Raw genomic sequence first — 20,134 nt, forward strand, 5'->3', positions numbered from 1 at the left:
TGTATCCAATGAGTTTCTTTGCAGTAAGCCTACAGAAAACCAGTCCAGGATGTTTCGCAGAGTCTGCACTCAAGTAGCGTTTGATTGATGCCATTGAAAGAGAGTATCTTATCTTATTAATTGGAAATTTCAAGCACCCTTATAGGCACTGTCTGTTTTTACACTAACGTGGGGAATTCTGTTTATACTGTATGAAGCAGGAAGCCACGTTTTAGGTAAAACCAGAGTAACTATGACTGAGTTTATCAGCTTTTCCATGCCGATGTTAGTTATGGTGTGTTAATGCCTGTCCTTTTCTTCTTTTTCTCCTCCACCCCCCAGCTTTCTCCATCTCCGGTGAAAACAGCCAAGTGGTAATGATTGCCATTTCAGCGGCAGTGGCCATTATTCTCCTCACAGTGGTCACCTACGTTTTGATAGGGAGGTGAGTTTGCGGTCTCTTTTACAACCACTCATTATTGCTCTGCTCGCTCCCCTGAATTGGGCTACAATCTGAAGACTGTGGTCAATGAAGTATTTTAACAACTAAGAATGTCTCTGCTTGTATCTATTCTTTCTTCCCTTCCCTTTCTTTTGTTTCTCCATCTTTAGTTTTGATTTTCTTTTTTTTTTTTTAATCCATGAAATTCCTGCCCCACTTTTCAACCTCATACCACTTCTCCCTTTTGACCTAGTTTGCGGTTTTTACTCTCTTGTTCCAATTGTTCTCTCACTCTTGAAATACACCCCAGATTTCCCTGCCACTTTCTCACCCAGAACACTGGTAAGGCAGCACAGCACTAATCGCCGACAATGGAGACTTTACCCTTCATTCATTCTAACAGCAGTTGTTAAAAAAAAAATACTATAAACACTTTCTAAGGCCATTATAAAAACTGAACTGAAGGGGTCTGCACAGTGGGGAAGCAACTCTGCATATCTCCTCATTAGGCAGCTTTCCAGAGTCCCCAGAGAAAGAGGCTTTCTATAAAGGATTTAGAAAATATGAAGTCATTAAACTTTCACTAAAGCATTTAATTGTTTGAGGAAAATGCCTTATTTTTTTTTTTTTTTTTTTTTTTTTGTGCTTTGCACATTCTGAGCATAGATAATTGCTTTCATATATTTTCTTTCTGTGTTCTCTTCCCCTGACTTCCCTCCAGGTTCTGTGGCTATAACAAGTCAAAACATGGTGCTGATGAAAAAAGACTTCATTTTGGGAATGGACATTGTAAGTTCCTAAGCTGTTTTGGTGCTTTGGTTTCGCCGTTCTAGTTTTAGCCTTATTGATACATAATTGGATAACTTCCCCACAAAGCAGAGAATGCAAAAGGAGTTTTAGGAAAGAATTGAGCAGATTAAATTAATTTAAAATGGGGAAGGAAATTCATGGCTCTGCATGAAGTAATTTTTGCATGGTCACATTTCAGCATCCTTCAGCAAAGTGAAGGACAACCTATGGTTTATAGCCAAATAATGTACATGATGGGGAGTGTGTACTCTAGTCAGCTCTGCGTAGCTGAAAGGCAAAGCGTATCTTCCATTTCCTTATTTCTCGTCCTTCGCTAAAATCTAAATAGGACCCTTGTCCCTTTCCGAACTCCCAAATAAATATAAACAACCTCTGTTTATGTGAAACGCCGTAGTCTATTTTGTCAACCAACCAGGAGAGAGCCTTTAAAATAAACTGTTTATTTTGGAGTTACACGATACCTAACTGGTCGGAAAGCCAGCACTTTTCCCTCGTATGTTAATACCAAGCAATTTCGTCTCCTTTTAATATTTTCTAAAGGAAATAGTCTTTTGGGAAACAAAGTGTTTATATCTAATAAGAGGACTGACTCTTTTTTTTCTTCTTCTGGCAAAACAAATCATCCCAGGCATTTTGATTTTCCAAACGATGTGGCAATTACTAATCAGTGGACTCAAAGGGAATAGCATGTTCTTATGGAAATTAGTGCAGACTAAACTCATACTTTCGTGCTCTCAGATCGTCTCAATATGACTGACGTAGTCTTGTAAGCATCACTTTCTTTGATTCGCTATCGCCTTGTAAAATTATTTTCAGTTCAGCATGATACTTCATATCCGTCATTGGCTTTGCATCTAAAAACTATAGCTCCCCTTATAACTCAAGTTAACAGCTTGATTACCTGTTGCTAACATGCAGGAGGCACACAGTAGCTTGCAAAAAAAGAAAAAGAGAATGTGTTCCAAAATGTAAACTGATGTGAGCTGGACACAGTGACAGTTTACAAAGGGCATTGTTTGTTCTATCCTTCTCATTGTAGTCATCACAGAATAATTCACAAAAGCCAAAGCGCTACCTTCCTCATGGCAACATCTCATCATTTTAGATTACTTTAAGAGAATGAATGAACAAATTGCAGGAGGCTTATGTAGCTTTTTTTCATGGTCCCCCCCAAAAACAGTGAGTCACAGCTGCCGTGCATAAATTAGAGCAGTCACATTCCTGTGGATTAAACTGTTCCTAATTTGAGTTGGATAGTCAATGTAAATATTGTCTTTAGAGTAAAACAGTACTGATTTGGGTCTTTTAATATCGGAATTGTAAATCTCATGAATTTGGAACAATGATAAATTTCTGTGTCTGAATGGTAAGCACGTTCCTCTATCACTCCAATCTGTTTTAGCTCTTGGTTTTTCTAGTGGAGTTGGTTGAAACTTTAATTTTCTTCAAATGTACAATGTCTTTATGATAGACAAACAAAAAAGAAATGCATTTTATCCTAGCTGTAAGGGCATAGAATAACTTATATGCATGTCATAAACTTTCTGAGTCTTAGTGCTACAGCTGGTTTATTTCAGACCATTTATTTGGTATTACTTTAAAAAGCTCTAGCTATGAACTATTCCCTCCAGTCTTGTTACAAATCCTATAATATTGCTTCAAAAGGAAAGAAATGTGTTTCACCTCCTAAGATCCTGTCCCCTTGCCCTCTCTGGCTAGGCCTTTTTATTTTTTGCTATCCTTAGGGCAGCTCATGCTGGTAAAATGGAAATGTAAATTATTGTGTTTGCACAGAACGAGCTGTAAAGTAGTACAGCTTAACACGTGTGCATGTGTTTATTATCTGGTTTTCTTGACACAGCCCAGTTACTCTGTATGTTGCCCTTAATTATTGGTGTGAAGGGATTATGTGCCTTGTATCCTGCATCACCTGATTCCTGGCACTTCTGGGGTCAGCAGTTAAAAGTCAGCAGCCAAAGCTCCCACAGTGAACAGGCCATTTAACTTGGGGATGTGTGTGTTTATATTTGTATTGTTTCCCAAATTTCATGTGGATAGAAAAGCAATTTATATGATTTTATTTAATTGCAATGAATTTGATTTTAGTAGGGAAAGGCGACTGAATTTTCAGATTATTTAGTGATACATATACTCTCTAGGGCTGACAGGTATAGAAGGGTCACTCTAAAGCACAATTCAAGGCTGTTTAAAGCTAGTGTTTATTTAAAATGTTAGACATTGTTTCTGACAACTCACTTTATAATGGTCTTTGTAAATTCTGATACTAGTAAATTGCTTCCAAATTGATTTCCTTAAGTTCAGCAAGGTTAACACATTTGTAATTGTTTACAAGAAAAATTTTCATTTTTTTAAAAATAATTTTTACCTTACTTAAAAATTTTTTTAATGTTTATTTATTTTTGAGAGAGTGGGGGGAGGGTAGAAAGAGAGGGAGACACAGAATCTGAAGCAGGCTCCATGCTCCCAGCTATCAGCACAGAGCCCGATGCAGGGCTTGAACCCAGGAACCATGAGATCATGACCTGAGCCAAAGTCGGACACTGAACTGACTGAGCCACCCAGGTGCCCCAATTTTTACCTTATTTTTTTTACTTGAAAAGGAATACTAAATTTCCTTATCTTCTGGTCCTTTACTATACAATTACTAGAGATAAATCAAAACTGGATGATCATATATCCCAGTCTCCCTTTGATGTGAGCTTTTATTAAAATGTAACTAAACTTATTATACAAAAAGATTCCGGCAGAACTTTATTCCCTAACATATTTTAGTAAGTCTACAGTTACTTTTGCTGTTTTCCTTACTCTTAAGCAAGAAAAGTATCATAGCTTTCCTTAATCTGTTTGCTTGTTTTAAGGGTAAAGTGTTTTAGTACTGATAATATTAGAAATAGTTTTAGTGAAATAATAAATTATAATAGACCACTGAACTAAAGAGTGACTCTGCCATGTGTTTTTATAGGAAGCAATGATGTTTACAATAATGGCAGAAGCTTGCAAACTGATCTGGGAGCTCAAAAGGAATGGACATTTCTGGCCCAAATCCTGTCTCCAGAAACCTCAATCATATTAATAATTTGAATAAACATTCTTAACATCAAAATACATACAATGTCCGTAATCTCTATCATTCATTGAGCATTAACACCATAACAGGCACTTGTGCCGAGCACTTGAATAACAAGTATTCAAGAGCTTTCGTTCTCTGACACCTAGGTAATTCTTTTTGCTGAGCTGTTCAGAATAGAAAAGCTTCAAAAGTTCTTACTTCAAAAGCTGCTCTACTCACAGTTTACCCAAAGCAAGAGCAAAGGACTTGTCATTTCCCCAGTTCTGTGGAGGTAACCTTCAAATTGGTGTCTTCTCGATAATCTGCACTTGGCCTCAGGATGGAGAGGCTGTTGTATTGCATAGAGTCCCAATGTCAACACAGGCCAAGTAGGAGGAGCTTTAGCCTTTCTTCTCTATTTGCTTCCTGACCCTCCCATTTCTATTCTAGAGTCTCAAAAATCATCTGGAGAAGTAACTGAGGAAAATTGAATTTTTACTTCCCAACCACCACTTATTTTTTATAATCTTTTTATTCTTATGCCTCTATTTCATCTCTTGAAACCTTTATGGATACTTTGCAGGAACATAACTTATTATGTGGTGTAAGAAGGGAATTCATGAAGATGTCCTGTATGTCAATGAACTGATCATTTCTCAGCCCGAACCATGAAATGCTGGACCCGTTGGCCTACTGTCCATCGTGCTGAAGGCTCTCTGGAATAATTGCTGTCATCAGTCTCTACATCCATTTCATGCAAACTACAAAATGAGTCAGAGACCTCTTTGGTCATCACTGAATGTTCAGTTGCAATTTGCCATTAAGATGCTTTCATTATAAAGGGATACTGTAAAAGATAACATCTGATTTTACTTGTTACTTTAGGATAAAAAGTATCCTTCAATAATATAGGGTCATAAATGAAAAAACAATCACTATTATGCATTCCTGCCCCTTGCTAAAACAATATTTTTTACCAATTTTAAAAAAATTACCAAAATTAAAAACAAAAATCTATCATATAAATACATATACTATATCTTTTAGTGTTCGATCATGTTTATGTACTTTAATAGATCCTAAGTTCCCTTTTATTTTTTTTTTTTTTTTTTTTGGCTAATAGAAATTTATTATAGAGTAAACATTAACAGATATACATGCATGTAAAGTAGCATGAAAATGACTGCAAATATAGACAATATTTTTATACAAATTTATACAGTAAAGTAAAAGGAGGAACAATCAAAATTCTCGAATTTTTAAAAACAAATAGGTGCATCTTGTGACTTTTCTCCCATATATCTTTTTTTTTTTTTTTATTTTTTAATATATGAAATTTACTGTCAAATTGGTTTCCATACAACACCCAGTGCTCATCCCAAAAGGTGCCCTCCTCAATACCCATCACCCACCCTGCCCTCCCTCCCACCCCCCATCAACCCTCAGTTTGTTCTCAGTTTTTAACAGTCTCTTATGCTTTGGCTCTCTCCCACTCTAACCTCTTTTTTTTTTTTTTTTTTTTTCTTCCCTTCCCCTCCCCCATGGGTTTCTGTTACGTTTCTCAGGATCCACATAAGAGTGAAACCATATGGTATCTGTCTTTCTCTGTATGGCTTATTTCACTTAGCATCACACTCTCCAGTTCCATCCACGTTGCTACAAAAGGCCATATTTCATTTTTTCTCATTGCCACGTAGTATTCCATTGTGTATATAAACCACAATTTCTTTATCCATTCATCAGTTGATGGACATTTAGGCTCTTTCCATAATTTGGCTATTGTTGAGAGTGCCGCTATAAACATTGGGGTACAGGTGCCCCTATGCATCAGTACTCCTGTATCCCTTGGATAAATTCCTAGCAGTGCTATTGCTGGGTCATAGGGTAGGTCTATTTTTAATTTTCTGAGGAACCTCCACACTGCTTTCCAGAGCGGCTGCACCAATTTGCATTCCCACCAACAGTGCAAGAGGGTTCCTGTTTCTCCACATCCTCTCCAGCATCTATAGTCTCCTGATTTCTTCATTTTGGCCACTCTGACTGGCGTGAGGTGGTATCTGAGTGTGGTTTTGATTTGTATTTCCCTGATAAGGAGCGACGTTGAACATCTTTTCATGTGCCTGTTGGCCATCCGGATGTCTTCTTTAGAGAAGTGTCTATTCATGTTTTCTGCCCATTTCTTCACTGGGTTATTTGTTTTTCGGGTGTGGAGTTTGATGAGCTCTTTATAGATTTTGGATACTAGCCCTTTGTCCGATGTGTCATTTGCAAATATCTTTTCCCATTCCGTTGGTTGCCTTTTAGTTTTGTTGGTTGTTTCCTTTGCTGTGCAGAAGCTTTTTATCTTCATAAGGTCCCAGTAATTCACTTTTGCTTTTAATTCCCTTGCCTTTGGGGATGTGCCGAGTAAGAGATTGCTACGGCTGAGGTCAGAGAGGTCTTTTCCTGCTTTCTCCTCTAAGGTTTTGATGGTTTCCTGTCTCACATTCAGGTCCTTTATCCATTTTGAGTTTATTTTTGTGAATGGTGTGAGAAAGTGGTCTAGTTTCAACCTTCTGCATGTTGCTGTCCAGTTCTCCCAGCACCATTTGTTAAAGAGACTGTCTTTTTTCCATTGGATGTTCTTTCCTGCTTTGTCAAAGATGAGTTGGCCATACATTTGTGGGTCTAGTTCTGGGGTTTCTATTCTATTCCATTGGTCTATGTGTCTGTTTTTATGCCAATACCATGCTGTCTTGATGATGACAGCTTTGTAGTAGAGGCTAAAGTCTGGGATTGTGATGCCTCCTGCTTTGGTCTTCTTCTTCAAAATTACTTTGGCTATTCGGGGCCTTTTGTGGTTCCATATGAATTTTAGGATTGCTTGTTCTAGTTTCGAGAAGAATGCTGGTGCAATTTTGATTGGGATTGCATTGAATGTGTAGATAGCTTTGGGTAGTATTGACATTTTGACAATATTTATTCTTCCAATCCATGAGCAGGGAATGTCTTTCCATTTCTTTATATCTTCTTCAATTACCTGCATAAGCTTTCTATAGTTTTCAGCATACAGATCTTTTACATCTTTGGTTAGATTTATTCCTAGGTATTTTATGCTTCTTGGTGCAATTGTGAATGGGATCAGTTTCTTCATTTGTCTTTCTGTTGCTTCATTGTTAGTGTATAAGAATGCAACTGATTTCTGCACATTGATTTTGTACCCTGCAACTTTGCTGAATTCATGTATCAGTTCTAGCAGACGTTTGGTGGAGTCTATCGGATTTTCCATGTATAATATCATGTCATCTGCAAAAAGCGAAAGCTTGACTTCATCTTTGCCAATTTTGATGCCTTTGATTTCCTTTTGTTGTCTGATTGCTGATGCTAGAACTTCCAGCACTATATTAAACAGCAGCGGTGACAGTGGGCATCCCTGTCGTGTTCCTGATCTCAGGGAAAAAGCTCTCAGTTTTTCCCCGTTGAGGATGATGTTAGCTGTGGGCTTTTCATAAATGGCCTTTATGATCTTTGAGTATGTTCCTTCTATCCCGACTTTCTCAAGGGTTTTTATTAAGAAAGGGTGCTGGATTTTGTCAAAGGCCTTTTCTGCATCGATTGACAGGATCATATGGTTCTTCTCTTTTTTTTTGGTAATGTGATGTATCACGTTGATCGATTTGCGAATGTTGAACCAGCCCTGCATCCCAGGAATGAATCCCACTTGATCATGGTGAATAATTCTTTTTATATGCTGTTGAATTCGATTTGCTAGTATCTTATTAAGAATTTTTGCATCCATATTCATCAGGGATATTGGCCTGTAGTTCTCTTTTTTTACTGGGTCTCTGTCTGGTTTAGGAATCAAAGTAATACTGGCTTCATAGAATGAGTCTGGAAGTTTTCCTTCCCTTTCTATTTCTTGGAATAGCTTGAGAAGGATAGGTATTATCTCTGCTTTAAATGTCTGGTAGAACTCCCCTGGGAAGCCATCTGGTCCTGGACTCTTATTTGTTGGGAGATTTTTGATAACCGATTCAATTTCTTCGCTGGTTATGGGTCTGTTCAAGCTTTCTATTTCCTCCTGATTGAGTTTTGGAAGAGTGTGGGTGTTTAGAAATTTGTCCATTTCTTCCAGGTTGTCCAATTTGCTGGCATATAATTTTTCATAGTATTCCCTGATAATTGTTTGTATCTCTGAGGGATTGGTTGTAATCATTCCATTTTCATTCATGATTTTATCTATTTGGGTCATCTCCCTTTTCTTTTTGAGAAGCCTGGCTAGAGGTTTGTCAATTTTGTTTATTTTTTCAAAAAACCAACTCTTGGTTTCGTTGATCTGCTCTACCGTTTTTTTAGATTCTATATTGTTTATTTCTGCTCTGATCTTTATTATTTCTCTTCTTCTGCTGGGTTTAGGCTGCCTTTGCTGTTCTGCTTCTATTTCCTTTAGGTGTGCTGTTAGATTTTGTATTTGGGATTTTTCTTGTTTCTTGAGATAGGCCTGGATTGCAATGTATTTTCCTCTCAGGACTGCCTTCGCTGCATCCCAAAGCGTTTGGATTGTTGTATTTTCATTTTCGTTTGTTTCCATATATGTTTTAATTTCTTCTCTAATTGCCTGGTTGACCCACTCATTCGTTAGTAGGGTGTTCTTTAACCTCCATGCTTTTGGAGGTTTTCCAGACTTTTTCCTGTGGTTGATTTCAAGCTTCATAGCATTGTGGTCTGAAAGTATGCATGGTATAATTTCAATTCTTGTAAACTTATGAAGGGCTGTTTTGTGACCCAGTATATGATCTATCTTGGAGAATGTTCCATGTGCACTCGAGAAGAAAGTATATTCTGTTGCTTTGGGATGCAGAGTTCTAAATATATCTGTCAAGTCCATCTGATCCAATGTATCATTCAGGGCCCTTGTTTCTTTACTGACTGTGTGTCTAGATGATCTATCCATTTCTGTAAGTGGGGTGTTAAAGTCCCCTGCAATGACCACATTCTTATCAATAAGGTTGCTTATGTTTATGAGTAATTGTTTTATATATCTGGGGGCTCGGGTATTTGGCGCATAGACATTTATAATAGTTAGCTCTTCCTGGTGGATAGACCCTGTGATTATTATATAATGCCCTTCTTCATCTCTTGTTACAGCCTTTAATTTAAAGTCTAGTTTGTCTGATATAAGTATGGCTACTCCAGCTTTCTTTTGGCTTCCAGGAGCATGATAAATAGTTCTCCATCCCCTCACTCTCAATCTAAAGGTGTCCTCAGATCTAAAATGAGTCTCTTGTAGACAGCAAATAGATGGGTCTTGTTTTTTTATCCATTCTGATACCCTATGTCTTTTGGTTGGCGCATTTAATCCATTTACATTCAGTGTTATTATAGAAAGATATGGGTTTAGAGTCATTGTGATGTCTGTATGTTTTATGCTTGTAGTGATGTCTCTGGTACTTTGTCTCACAGGATCCCCCTTAGGATCTCTTGTAGGGCTGGTTTCGTGGTGACAAATTCCTTCAGTTTTTGTTTGTTTGGGAAGACCTTTATCTCTCCTTCTATTCTAAATGACAGACTTGCTGGATAAAGGATTCTCGGCTGCATATTTTTTCTGTTTAGCACACTGTAGATATCGTGCCAAGCCTTTCTGGCCTGCCAAGTTTCAAAGGAGAGATCAGTCACGAGTCTTATAGGTCTCCCTTTATATGTGAGGGCACGTTTATCCCTTGCTGCTTTCAGAATTTTCTCTTTATCCTTGTATTTTGCCAGTTTCACTATGATATGTCGTGCAGAAGATCGATTCAAGTTACGTCTGAAGGGAGTTCTCTGTGCCTCTTGGATTTCAATGCCTTTTTCCTTCCCCAGTTCAGGGAAGTTCTCAGCTATAATTTGTTCAAGTACCCCTTCAGCACCCTTCCCTCTCTCTTCCTCCTCTGGGATACCAATTATGCGTATATTATTTTTTTTTAGTGTATCACTTAGTTCTCTAATTTTCCCCTCATACTCCTGGATTTTTTTATCTCTCTTTCTTTCAGCTTCCTCTTTCTCCATAACTTTATCTTCTAGTTCACCTATTCTCTCCTCTGCCTCTTCAAGCCGAGCCATCGTGGATTCCATTTTGTTTTGCAATTCGTTTAAAGCGTTTTTCAACTCCTCGTGACTGTTCCTTAGTCCCTCGATCTTTGTGGCAAGAGATTCTCTGCTGTCCTGTATACTGTTTTCAAGCCCAGCGATTAATTTTATGACTATTATTCTAAATTCACTTTCTGTTATATTATTTAAATCCTTTTTGATCAGTTCATTAGCTGTTGTTATTTCCTGGAGATTCTTCTGAGGGGAATTCTTCCGTTTGGTCATTTTGGAGAGTCCCTGGCGTGGTGAGCACCTGCAGTGCACTTCCCCTGTGCTGTGGTGTATAACTGGAGTTAGTGGGCGGGGCCGCAGTCCGACCCGATGTCTGCCCCCAGCCCACTGCTGGGGCCACAGTCAGACTGGTGTGTGCCTTCTCTTCCCCTCTCCTAGGGGCGGGATTCACTGTGGGGTGGCATGTCCCGTCTGGGCTACTTGCACACTGCCAGGCTTGTGTTGCTGGGGATCTGGCGTATTAGCTGGGGTGGGTAGGCCAGGTGCACGGGGGCTGGAGGGGCAGGCTTAGCTCGCTTCTCCTTAGGTGATCCACTTCAGGAGGAGCCCTGTGGCAGCGGGAGGGAGTCAGATCCGCTGCCGGAGGTTTGGCTCCGCAGAAGCACAGAGTTGGGTGTTTGCGCGGAGCGAGCAAGTTCCCTGGCAGGAACTGGTTCCCTTTGGGATTTTGGCTGGGGGATGGGCGGGGGAGATGGCGCTGGCGCCTTTGTTCCCCGCCAAGCTGAGCTCTGCCGTCCGGGGGCTCAGCAGCTCTCCCTCCCTTTGTCCTCCAGCCTTCCCGCTTTCCGAGCAGAGCTGTTAACTTATGACCTCCCAGACGCTAAGTCGCGCTTGCTGTCGGAACACAGTCTGTCCGGCCCCTCCGCTTTTGCCAGCCAGACTCGGGGGCTCTGCTTGGCCGGCGAGCCGCCCCTCCGCCCCGGCTCCCTCCCGCCAGTCCGTGGAGCGCGCACCGCCTCGCCGCCCTTCCTACCCTCTTCCGTGGGCCTCTAGTCTGCGCTTGACTCCGGAGACTCCCTTCTGCTAATCCTCTGGCGGTTTTCTGGGTTCTTTAGGCAGGTGTAGGTGGAATCTAAGTGATCGGCAGGACGCGCTGTGAGCCCCGCGTCCTCCTACGCCGCCATCTTCCGGAACCTCCTAAGTTCCCTTTTATAAAAATTTAGTTTTAAGGGTGACTGGTTGACTCAGTTGGTAGAACATACGACTCTTGATCTCTCCGGGTCATGAGTTTAAGCCCCACATTGGGCATAAAGCTTACTTAAAAAATTCATTTTACTGTAGAGAAATTTAGTTTATTAAACATTCCAAATTATTTCTAATATGACTTATTTTTTCCAAATAATAGAAATCTCATTAATATTAAATCAAATCCAAAATGATTCTCCTGTATCTTTTATCCATGCTATTTTAATTATAGAACATCACAAAAAATTTTCACCTTCAGAATTATTAAATAAATATACATATTATGAAGGAGGCTAATAGGCTAATAGGCTAAAAATGTAATTTATGTTTGGGATTTAGCTTTTTGGCACCATTATTAAAATATAGAGAATTTATATTGCCTTTATGCTGAAAAGCTACACAGTAAGATTTCAGTAATTTTATATTATGTTAGTATATTCATATAATACCCATATCATATATGCATATCCTCACAGGTTTAAGTATATCTATAATTACAAGGGATGAGTTTGATTGTGAATGTTACTAAGAGCAGAATAGTGTCAGACAAAAGACATGCCGTTTTATATCCTTTAATTAATTTATCTATAATTTTAGTCACTGTACTGCCTTTTGAAAATATTTCCCAAACTTTGATTTATTGTCAGATGTGGCATTTTCATAAATACTTGTTTACGGCACTATTTGTAGAATCATAAACGTGTCATAGCATGCACTCACCACGGCTGATGGTATAATTACTGGACCTACTCAATCTTCTGCTTGAGATTACCCTTTTTGAATGTTCATTCTCCTTGTAGAGTTTTTGCTGAGAAAGTTCATTGTGGTTCCTCTTTGTTTCATTATGGGGAATTTTGTTTCTTAAATCGTTCAATGCATAGTCCAGCCTCTCTGCCAATTGCAGAATAAACTAACAGTTGGTTCACTTTAAGGTAATAGGGATATTTTTTCACTAATAATATGCTTATAAAATTTTCTCAGTAAAGTTTTTATAAATCAGTTTTTACAATAATGCCTTTCTTCCTTCCCTTAAACAGTAAAACTTCCAGGTCTCAGGACTTATGTTGACCCACACACATACGAAGACCCTACCCAAGCGGTTCATGAGTTTGCTAAGGAACTGGATGCCACCAACATATCCATTGACAAAGTTGTTGGAGCAGGTAACCACCACAGTAACCCCACTGTCTATCTACATGTTAATTACAAGTTTGCAACTATGAATAAGAATGCTGCCTAAGAATGTGCAATTTCTCAAGCCTAAGTTATACTGCTGTGAAAAGGGACATTTTTCTGATTTCAACATCAAAGGCAGGCAATAAATAAATGAAGGAGTATTTAATGGAATGTAATGATTTCAAAGGTGCCAGACTTGCAGACTCACAGACCATGGCCAGCTTTTTATTTATTGAATTTCAGAGGCGGCAGCCTCAATAGCTCAGTCTTCCCCTGACTATGCCGATCATGTGTCACAAAGCCTATTTGACTAAACAGGGATAACAGGATAAAAGTGCGTCTTACTTTAAACAAGCTCACTAAGTGAAAATTTTGAGTTTGTAAAACAGGCAATTTTAGAATCCTCTTTGGAATTACAGTAAAAAGGCGACACAAAGTAAAATCATCAATGACGCATTTTACACAAACTTCCTCAAAACTATTTTGAGTGGATAGTTTAAATAACATAAAGTGCTCCATTTTAATACTTGCCTATAACTTTATATAGTTTAAATTTTTGTCGAAGTTTGTTTTCATATAGATACATCTTCAATCTAATCATTAATGGACTCAATTATAATCCCATTAACAAACAGCTCTGGAGTGACTGTGAATAGCAGTTGCCTTTTTCCAATAAAAGTTACAGATACTTATAAAATAACACGATTTTTACATTTACACATAAACACAGGGACATCCACTGACATTCAGTGTGCATTTGATTAAAACTACTACTCAAAAGTGAAAATAAACAATCTTGTACAATAGTTCTGCTCCACCATCTCGTTCTTCAATATTATTTTAAAAACAAATGCAAAGTAGTTATGTTGATGTGGGAAATAGAAAGACTGAGAAACCAGCTCACTGAATAGTGAGTAGCATCAGATCATGTTTCCTTCAAGTACTATATTTATGACGGATGCCTCTTTACACAAATGTGCATATAATTTTCTCTGTTTTTCTATACAACAAAGCAGTATTTAGAAAGGTAGCAGTATTTATTATTCAAGCAGGAAAATCTGAGTAATTCATATTATCTAAATGAAATAATTTAGTAAATCTTCTCCTCTAACTTTATTAGTATTTCAGCCCGCTAAAACTCACCTGTGCTGGTGATATTCAAATATGAAACTAGTAATTCATAAAAGGAAAATAAAGCATGCGCTTCTTTTTCCACAATTAAGACTTAAGAATACACACATTCATCATATATCTGTGCTAATCCAGTGAACACAAATAAATATCGATTACTGTCTTTCATTTGTACACTTCTGCTTTGTACACTGCTCTGTGGTGCACATGGTTCTTGTAGCTCTGGTGTTACTATTGTCCCACAAGAGTGCACTGTTCTCCAGCATGGAAACCTCAGGAGCATACATAGCACAAAGACTTTGCACAATCAAACGATATGAGAAGGAGAAACTCATTTATGCTCAGCCAGTGTCTAGAGGCCAGACACATGGGGACCTTGAACTTTGGGACCCTTTCCACTAGTAAAAGCTTATCTAGAGAGATGTTACTGATAACGCTAGAACACAGTGGTGTGAGACAAGACGCACTCATTAAAAATGGTATCTGAGGGGCGTCTGCGTGGCTCAGTAGGTCGAGTGTCCTACTTTGGCTCCGATCATGATCTCACAGTTTGTGAGTTCAAGCCCCGCGTTGAGCTCTGTGCTGACAGCTCAGAGACTGGAGCCTGCTTCAGATTCTGTGTCTCCCTCTTTCTCTGCCCCTCCCCTGCTCTCTCTCTCTCTCTCTCTCTCTCTCTCTCTCTCTCTCTCTCAAATAACCCTTACAAAATGGTATCTGATAAATAAAACAAAAGGAAAGGCTACTTACACTGAATCATTGAACAATCAGTCCCTGATGCTCATGAAAGATCAGGACAGATCAACTTTGTTCATTTCTTTCTTCAAACATATTTGTAAAAAATGTGCTCCATTTTCAGGACTTTGCAGCCAATATCCTCATTTTCCTTATTTTCCTTTTCCTAAGGACAATAAAACTGTGCCTGTTTTGTTTGCAAACAAGTATATCTTCAAGGTCAATTATTCTTCTCCTGGAAGATTTCAGTATAATATTGTATGCATCCAATTCTAGTCTGTCTTGATTAGCCTTTCAAGGGTAGAATATGAAATCAAGATTTTGAAAGCTATCAATTTTTCTTAACATTTTCTTTTGCAAAATATAAAATATCTACAAAAGTAGCTGAAATTGTCTAATAGTATAATGGATAGTATAGTATAATACTACCCATTTCCACAACTACTCCAATAACAACCTATTCGTGGCAAGCCTTCTTGCATTTATACACTTACTCATTTCCTATATCCTTTAAAAATTTTTAAAGTAATGTACATAAAAAATTAATAAGTATACTAAATTGATTAGCAGTTATCTTCCATTGTTAAAAGGCTGAATTTTGTGGTCAATGACAGAACTTTCACAGTCAAATATGAAGAAAGACCCTATTTGTGTGGGCTAATTCTCTAATTTTCTGTCAGAGGTTTCATACAGAAAAACAGGAATAACAGAAACTCTCATTTATACATTGGATAATCAGAAGAATTATACCAAATACCAAATAACAAATTTAAATAACAAAATTAAAATTAAGCCACAAATTAACTTTCTCAAAGTAGTAAATTTTTTAATAATGGAATGCACAATGACTAAAATTCCCAGTTTTACTCTTCAATCCAACCAGTATTTCAGGATTAAATACTGAAAATTTCTGAAAGTAGAATATATTTAACTCCTGTGCTAGGCATTCACATGGTATTTAATTTTAGATAGTTATTGTCTCCATTTCTGTAAATGAGAAAACAAGATCTAAAAATCTGAATGGCCTATAGGCACATGGTTATTCGTTGGGAAACCAAAATTTGAATCTTTTTTTTTCCAACTTCAAACTCCATATTAGACACTGATAATTACACTAGTGCCTTCTTCTAACATTTTTGTGAGGATTAATTGAGATAATTTATGACCAGGGCTTAGTTGACACATCAAAATTGTTCAATATGTATTTTCATTATGCTTCTTTTATTAAAAGAGTAGGAGAATGGAATGTGAAACGAGGGAAGAGTATCATTCTACTTAAACACAAAAAGATTTTTTCTTCTATTTTAGATGAAATGAGTGTAAGAAATTTTATTTTGAACAATTTTGTGTTGTGCATCTTAAATCAGAGTATAGTGTACCCAGTCCCATAAAACATACTTTATTTCAAAGGACAAATGAAAACTACTGCAGTTATTGGATTGAACAATCAAGCAGTGCTGTCCAAGTGATCTTATAGTTGTGCTTTTACTTAGAAATGACAGGATCTAAGGTTTTTGTTTTTTGTGTTCGTGTGTGTGTGTGTGTGTGTGTGTGTGTGTTTTCTTATAGGTTCAGAGCAAATTGAATAAGACCATGTAAAATTTGGCTAGGTGGAAAGATCGGGCATTGCATTTGCCCAAATTTGTTAATTTTTCCAACACAGTTGTTGATTAGGCAGATAAATGAATTAATGTTTAACATTTCTATGTTTAGTATAATATATTGGTGACCATTTCTAGTATTTATCGGATGAAATAATCACATTTCAGAGTTTGGGGGTTTTTAAAAATTAGCATTACTGAAACATTTTCTGAATTTTGAAGGTAGATATACATTTACATATGTCAGATATTTCCTTGAGAAGGAAAGGAACGCTAATTGACCCACTTGAAATTTGAACTCTTCCTCTGATCTCTCCAGTGAAGGACTTTTACAAAATGCTGCCCTTTACAAATACTTGTCCAGCATGACATTAACCTTGTTATCACCATCATCATCACAACCATCTCTTCTTAACATTAATACAGAATTTGACATTTTAAAAAGCATTTTTGTATTCATTCTTCAATGTGATCTAACTCTTTAGCAGTAGATAGATAGTTTATCCTTCTTAAGGTGGGTCTGAACTCAGAGAAGAAAATAGTGGCTAACACATAGATTACACTATGCATCTTTAAATACATTAATTCATTTAATTACAAAAAAACCCTCATGAGTTAGATGCAATTGGTGTTCCCATGTTATAGATAAGGAGAGAAAGGTACAGAGAGGTTAAAGACATTGGTTCAAGGGGCACCTGATTGGCTCAGTCAGTTGAGCACCCAAGTGTTGATTTCAGTTCAGGTCATGATGTGAAGGTTCATGAGCCTGGAGCCTGCTTGGGATTCTCTCTCTCCCTCCCTCTCTCTACCCCTCCCCCACACACATGCATGCTCTCTCTCTCAAAATAAATAAATAAATATTTTTTAAAAAGATGCCAGTTCAAAATCACAGTAAGTGACAGAGGCAATTAGGCCCTAGAATCCATTCTGTGTCCTACAGCACTGTATTATCTGTCCTGCAATCTGCTGACAAGTGACTTGTCACATTGAATAAGTGGTGATAACATCAAAATTTAATACATGGTCCATTGCAGCATATTGACTCATGATAACGGCAGAACTTTCTTTCAGAAAATAGAAATGTATTTATGGATGCTTTCTTATGGTTTGCTCAAAGTTAGTGTTTATGCAGCATGAACTGGAGCTCTCTGGCAATGTTCCAATAGCCCAGTATAAGGAAAGGAAGTCTTAGTATTGCTTATAGATTCTAACAATGATTTACTCTGCATTACAATTCTCCTAATATTCACACTCTATAATGACATATTCTTCCTTGGATTTCAAAAGATCAATGAATGTTCTCAAACTCTACCCCTGATTCTCCCTATAATCCTAAAGAACACTCTAGCCACAGATACTGCTATCTTCTCTGTATTCCTGCAAAGGGAAGAAATTAGATCTGCCTTATTTAGCATTATAACTCTGTGTTTTTCGGTATCGGTCATAGTGTTGCCAACTGATGGGTATTTATTTTTAAAATGTATAAATAACTGCTTTTGGACCTTATGTGACTTTGACAAGTTACAGCATAAGTCATGGTTTTGAAACAGTGACAAAAGTGGATTCCTGAGAAAGGGGTCAAGTCTGGGGAAGTTTAGAGCTTCCTGGAGAGAAGCAAGTCATTTGTAGTAATGCAGCTGGTAAATCAATAGGACAACCTGCTGCTTTTGTGGGTTGAACCACTTGTTTGAACAAAATATAGAGAAGAAGCATCTCACTTCTTGACAGCTTCTCTCTGGCTGAGCCATGGGGCATGGAGCTTGTACAAAAACTCACAGTGAGAAGGTTGGACCAAGAATCCTCTGCCATTCCACAGACAGCCTAACAATGAATTATGCAATTAATCTTTTTGAGAAAAATCTCTCATTTGGTATTAAAAAACATTTTTTAAAGTGTTGTACAAATCAGATCTAGTAATCTGCACAATATTAGGAATTCCTCCCTGAACAAGGAGCATTCTATGCGTGGTACTACTTTGTGGCAATTACCATGACAAGCAGTGGGACAGAGAAATGAATGTAAAGGGCCTCTGCTCTCAGGAAGTTCAAATTAGGATGAAAGAGTTATGGGTAAATCTTCTCAATAGCAATATATATGAAGATAGTGCCCAAACTAGTTCTAGGCAACTTTATACCAGTAGGATTAGACTATTTAAATGTTACCAACATTCCAAATTCAGTAGATTCTGGAATAATTGTACATTTAAAACAAGATTTTTTTATTGAAGACTTTGAAAATATTTACAGTGATTCTGTAGAAAAAATATGCTACCTTTTTTTGAAAATAGTATATTCATCTCCCTTCCAGAAGCTCAGAGAACTTTACAACTCGTATGTCAATAATGCAACATGCCAATACTCCAATAAAATGAATTGGTAGCAGATGCTTCTGTTCTCATTTTCAGAGAGTCTGAGTATATAACTAAATTGGTCCTCTTATTAATAACAGAATGACTAGAAACATCTGAAATTTAATCCATTGCTCAACCGATAATATCTATGTTGGTCTGTTGATTAACCTGAGGAGGTGGTGGCTATGAGAACAAGGAGCTAAAACCCTGTTAGATATAGCCTTCCTACTTTCCTCCTGCTCTTTCATATTATATTGTTCACAGTGTGGTACTTCAGAATGTATGAGGCTACTCACAAGGTCCATTTCCTACTAGGTTCTGGATATTCTGGGGCTTCTTAGGGAGTCTACAATTATCATGTTCTAAATTAAGTTGGAGATCTAAGTGTATATCTTGCAAGTCAAAGGTGTAAATACTTTGAATGGAATTACTGACAGGGAACAGTTTATTATCTCTCATTATCTGCTAATAATATCTGAAAATCTATTATTATCTGCTGATAATATTTTTATTATATAACTCCTTACCTTTTGTTGTCGTTTTGTTATACTAACAGGTGAATTTGGAGAGGTGTGCAGCGGTCGCTTAAAACTCCCTTCAAAAAAAGAAATTTCAGTGGCCATCAAGACCCTGAAAGTGGGCTACACAGAAAAGCAGAGGAGAGACTTCCTGGGAGAAGCAAGCATTATGGGACAATTTGACCATCCCAACATCATTCGATTGGAGGGAGTTGTTACTAAAAGTAAGTCAAGCCAAAAGATTGACTTTTGCCTATGTTGAGCAGAGGTTATTTAAACCCTAACTCAATCATTTCAGAATTTTGACATTTTTTTCGTAGCTATGTCAGTCCTCACAGAGACTATTTGGGGTTGCCATGTCTTTCTTCGACAAGAAAGCAAAGGCCTTTAGTATTATATTGAAAGTACTACTCTACATCCTTAAAAATTGAAAAAAAAATTAAGAGCTAAAAAGAAAGGACCACATTAAGACACATTGATGAAAAGGCAGTTAAGTGAATTGTGGAGAAGTCTCTGTTACGTGGACTAGCAAGGCAAAACGATGACTCAGTTTTGACAGGAATTGCGGAACTCCCAGCTAGCTGCTTTTTCTTTTACTGTTCACCAGTTTTAGTTAAACTTCCAAATCTTTACCCCCCTGACTTTAGGGAAATTATGGGGGTTTGGGGAATACTTCTGAGCTGTAAAGAGTGGGCTCACATTAGACCCAAGGCCTTTTCCTGGTTCTCTGTGGATTTCAAATAATTCTAATCTAGAGTCCCAGATGGATTTTTGACTGGTCTGGGGAAACTCTGGCTCACAGCCCATGATAGAGATCTGAACTTATTTCCATGATAGTTTCTCCAGCCAGACTCAAAAGGAATCCCGTGAGGCAGATATGTGATTTTTGGCTCCAATACCAATGAAAACCTCTTGAGAATGCTCTAGGATTTTTTTTTCCTCGAGATTTTGGAGCACAGGATGAAGAATAAGCTAAATTGGCAGCAAACTACTTAGAGCGAAAGACAACATATGGCAGGAAAT

At 37.7% G+C, this 20,134-nt stretch overlaps 1 protein-coding gene across 3 annotated transcripts in view; it reads left to right on the plus strand.

Annotated features, from left to right (window-relative positions):
* Positions 1-20,134, plus strand: part of EPHA3 (EPH receptor A3) — a 360,076-nt gene that overhangs the window by 285,663 nt on the left and 54,279 nt on the right. For all 3 annotated transcript variants that reach the window (XM_060640217.3, XM_060640218.3, XM_060640219.3), the window contains exons 8-11: positions 322-424; positions 1,143-1,210; positions 12,641-12,766; positions 19,150-19,335. In XM_060640217.3, coding sequence (XP_060496200.1) covers positions 322-424; positions 1,143-1,210; positions 12,641-12,766; positions 19,150-19,335 — 483 coding nt within the window. The remainder of the gene's footprint in view (positions 1-321; positions 425-1,142; positions 1,211-12,640; positions 12,767-19,149; positions 19,336-20,134) is intronic.

This window comes from Panthera onca, chromosome C2 (assembly GCF_046562875.1).
Source record: "Panthera onca isolate mPanOnc1 chromosome C2, mPanOnc1 haplotype 2, whole genome shotgun sequence".
Taxonomy (NCBI): domain Eukaryota; kingdom Metazoa; phylum Chordata; class Mammalia; order Carnivora; family Felidae; genus Panthera; species Panthera onca.